Below are 4,413 nucleotides of genomic sequence, written 5' to 3'. Positions count from 1 at the left end.
AGCTGGTCCAGCCCTGCTCTTTCCCAAACAGCTCCCAAGTTCTGGGAGGGCAAAGCACCAGCTCAGGCTCCATACTGTGAGCAGACAACATCCTTGCAGGCCTGGGTGCTGTGGTGCACCTACCAGCACTGAAGCTAGCTCATCCTGGATGATCACACTTCTCCTTCTCACTGTACCTCCTTGGGGGAATCTCCCCTGTAAGGCTCTTATGAGATGTAATAACATGTATAAGGCTTTACTCACCCCAGTGCTTCCACAAGCTGCAGCACAGTCCAGCTTCCATCTTTCACCCCTGGAGAAAGGAGGTAAAGAGAGTGAACCAAAGAGACTCCCAGACTGTCAGTCAGGCACAGCACTGGGAAGGGTCCCAGCACTGCAGCAGGAAAGGCTGACCAGATGCTGGCAACTCACTAAGCACCAAAGAAGCCATGTGCACTTAGTTGGTGGAGCTGCCTCCAGCCCTGCCTGCAAACACATCTGGGACTGCGAGCTGCCTCGACTAGATCAGAGCTGAGAGCAGGCAGCAAGGGGTGAACTTGCCTGCACTTTGCCTCTACCCTCTCCCTGCAGCCTGGCTGCGTTCATAACCAACGTGTGGCTGCAGAGAGAAGCCGCCTTGCTGTGCTCCACTTTGCTGAGATGCCAAAAACCACTTCTCTAATGCGAGCAAGCTGGGAGGAGATAGAGGGCAGTTCCCTAGGCGCTTCCTGAGGGAGAACTGGCCAAGCAAACAGCCTAAACACTAGCGTTCACCAAGCTTCCCACCTTGGCTCTGCCACCTCCACGCTATGCTGAGCAAGGCCTGCACAAATTCCCTCCAAGATGGAGGGCAGGGAGAAAGGCAGCTTTGTGGTTAGAGGAAGACGAAACATTGGGACTCCTAGACTCTATTTCCAGCTCTGACTCAGACACCCTGCCAGGTTGCCTCACTCACCTCCTGCCTCAATATTCTTGCAACTCAACTGGGGGAAGAGTCACTCCTCAGGAGGCTTTGGTAAGGACCGGCTGCATCCTACGAAAGCCTTGGCAGAAGGGCAAGTTCTTCACTCCTGCCACTCACCACCAACGTGACGTCTTCCCAGAATGAAAGCTCTGTGCATGCCCTGTGGTCAGACGTGGGGTGGGGGGCAAGGGACTGCCTTACTTTCAGCCCTCTAACCTGTAGCTCATGTGGCAAGGGACATTGATGGGAAACAAGCAGCATCCTTCACTCTCTACCTGGACGAAACAGCTTTCCTCCACAAATAAAAAACACCTTCCAGTCATCCAGACTCACTGCCTTTGCCCAGGAGCACTACTGGGCACTCCAGAGGGCCCTGTTATCCCTCTGCCCTGATGAAGTCTTGCCTACATGACTGACAGTGCACCCACCCCCTCACAAGCCTAAAGGTTTCATTCGGGGCTTTCCCAGGCCTTGTCTCAGCTAGCGTCTCCCGTTGTTGCAAGCATTTACTGGCTCTTCCTAAGCAGCTAATTCCAGTATTAAGGCACGCTATTTATCAGAGAGGGGTCTCTGGGGATGGGAGAAGGGATGACAGTGTTTTCTGACGGCAAGCAGCCCTGGCTCCAGAGACAGAGCTTCCAATCACGCCTGGCAGAGCAGGGAAAGGGAGCCTGGGCTGAGGGGCAGAACAGATAAGGGGAGCTGCATTCCTTGAGGAGCCCAGCAGGTTGTGGAGTCGACAGGCACAGACTGAACAGGGGGTGTCTTGAGTGAGAAAAGGAGGTGCACCTGAGCCATAAGGTGCCAGCAAAATTTATTGTAGAAGAACTACAGTGCAGCAGCAAGTGGGTGCTGTGCAGCAGCACAAAGCAGAGCGGGCTGCTGGGCGAGCTGGTATGACCCCTTCCCACCCAGCATACCAACATCCCGCTCTGCAAGCTCACGAAAAGCCCTCATGCCTCTGAACCACCATGGAGAAGGTCTGAGACAAATGCTGTCTCTGCGGCCAAGCACTCTGTCTCTGCATTTTCATAGGTTGAAAGCAGCATCTACATAGAGCTGCTTGTTTCCTAATCAACAGGAAAGAGCTGAGGTATAATGATCAAACCACAATCAGCTATTGACGTTCCTGCAGTTAGCAGCCCCTTCACTCTGCTACAGTGAGACAACTCGCTCTGTTGTCAGGGACCCGGGAGTGTGACCAGCTTGGCCTCGCATGGAGTGACCACGCCAGCCCTGACAGCATGACCTGCAAGCGCTGCCTCCTGCTCGCAGGCAGAGCCACGCAGGCCATGGCTTAAGTGCAAGCACAGCTATAATTGGACCTGCCTCATCAGCACAGCAGGCACAGTGGTGAGCCTGTGAAACTTCTGCCTCCACATCTGGCAGCAGCACGTCCCCAAGGTTAATTATGCACCTTGAATCCCAGCACTCCCTTTACCAGGAGGGGCTGCCTTCCTATTCTGGTGTATCCTGTAGTCCCAGAGGCTAAACAGAAGCAAGCCATTTGCCCTTTGCTGCATTATTACTCAGAGTCAATCTGCTCCCTTTCGTGACATGTCTGTCCCCCTTTCATGCAGTGTCCTTCTAGACATTAATCACTTCTGCAGGCTTTGCATTCTTGTCTCCCCCGCACCCTCAAAACGTGAGTACAGCATTCACGGGGAGTGTGACGGATTTCTGTAAGAACAATATCATTCTCTCCCCATCTTTTAATAAAAATGAGTTCAGCCTCCTTCTGCCACCCACTGACCCGTGCAGCTCAAGCTGCCTGTGACAGCACCGAGGCCTTTCTTCCCCTTGCCAAGTTACACTCAATTTAGTACTCAGCAACACATGGGAGAAGCTCAGTGCCTTTCTTCCAACAATTGCACAATGGCCACAAGGTTAGAAAAAACCTCCCCTTTTGCTCAAGGATACATGACGCAATTTAATACTTTCTGATGGGTGATTCTATACAAGGTCAGAGTGGCCAAAGGACACTTGCTGGTCCCCTCGCTTGTCAAGGTAGGTTTGTCACCAGTGCCATACGGCTGACGAGAGCTGGGGGTGGGGGTGGGCAGGGGCGGCTCTTCTCTTTGCATGTCTTTGAAGAGACAAAGCTTTCTCTGGGCACTTCTGTAACATGACCACAGACGACAATAGCAGTTGTAAGGTTATCTTTCCCCTTGTCTACCCCAAATATGTCGAAGGCTCTGTGCAACTCTTTTACAACATCTTGAATGTCACATAGTTTAGTGAATTCCTCCAAATTTCCTTGGTGTTTTCTTCACTCTGTTACACAGACCACTGGGTTACCTTCCTGCTTTGCCAGCTCATCTCATCACCAAGATACCATGGATCAGTTCACAATCTATCAGTCTTGGGAAAGGTCTATAAGCTACCCCTCTGTGTAATGTAATCTACGTAGTCCTTCTCTGCTCTCCCAACTCCTTTATAAAACACGCTAAGTCACTGCCTAGAAACACAAACATGCTGCCTTATCCTTAGAAATCCACATTCCTGAAGCTGCAATGGAACAAAGTCACCAAACAGCTGCTCCAAGCAGAAAGACAAATTAGCCAAGGAAACCAAATGCCCCAAGCCCTGCCGGGAAAGGAGGAGAAACCACAGTGAGGGCAGTGAGAGCCTGGGCCCCAGAAGCACAGGCCAGCGAAGCCTGCACATCAGTCATCTCCCACAGCATCTGGATGCCTTCATGCCATCCTGTGCAACCTGCTCTAGATGTACCTGCTCTGGCCGGGGGGTGGACTAGATGATCTCCAGAGCTTACTTCCAACCCCTGTCATTCTGTGATCACAGCAAGGCCAGGGACTCCCTTGACACTGGTGCCTTCTCTGCCACCCAGCCGCAGCCACCTCCCAGCCAGCCATACCCAGTACCACCCACAGCAGCTCCCACTGCACCTCAAAACTGCAATGCCAGGGCCTGCAGCCTTGTGCTCCCGTCAGCTCACACATCCCATGCCATATATCCCAGCCTGAAGCCCCATTCCCTGTTCCAGGCCAGCCCTTGCAGATCCAACACCTTCAATCCCACTCCACGCTTTAGACCTATCATCTAAAGCCCTGACCCACCCCACAAACCCCACAACTCTGCTCTCACCCCAGCTCCCAACAGCCCCACATCTACCCACACCCACCTCTGTCTTGCCCCTAGTGCCCCTCACCCTAGCTGCTGCCCCACACCTATCCCACACTCTCATCCCCCCTTTCAATGCCCAGCTCACAGCTGCAGGCCCTACCCATTCTCCCATGCCCTGCTCCACAGCCTCATGCCCCAGCCCCACAACCCACGGCCACGCTCTGTCCCACATCCCCACACCCTGCCCCACAGTCGGGCCCGCATTCCTACAGCCAGCCAGCCCTACAGCCTGCCCCATATCCCTACAGCCAACCCCACATCCCCGCAGCCAGCCCCGCATCCCCACGGCCAGCCCCCCAGCCTGCCCCACATCCTCACAGCCTGCC

General features: G+C 53.9%; 1 protein-coding gene across 1 annotated transcript in view; it reads right to left on the bottom strand.

Moving 5' to 3' along the window:
* Window positions 1-283, bottom strand: part of MMS19 (MMS19 nucleotide excision repair homolog (S. cerevisiae)) — an 11,519-nt gene extending 11,236 nt beyond the window's left edge. The window contains exon 1 of the mRNA XM_009887700.1: window positions 244-283. Within this exon, the coding sequence (XP_009886002.1) occupies window positions 244-283 (40 nt within the window). The remainder of the gene's footprint in view (window positions 1-243) is intronic.
* Window positions 284-4,413: the final 4,130 nt, after the last annotated feature.

The sequence above is a fragment of the Charadrius vociferus genome, unplaced genomic scaffold, assembly GCF_000708025.1.
Source record: "Charadrius vociferus isolate BGI_N301 unplaced genomic scaffold, ASM70802v2 scaffold486, whole genome shotgun sequence".
In the NCBI taxonomy this organism is placed as follows: domain Eukaryota; kingdom Metazoa; phylum Chordata; class Aves; order Charadriiformes; family Charadriidae; genus Charadrius; species Charadrius vociferus.
Note: the sequence above shows the minus strand (reverse complement) of the source record. Positions and strands in the feature narration are given on the sequence as shown.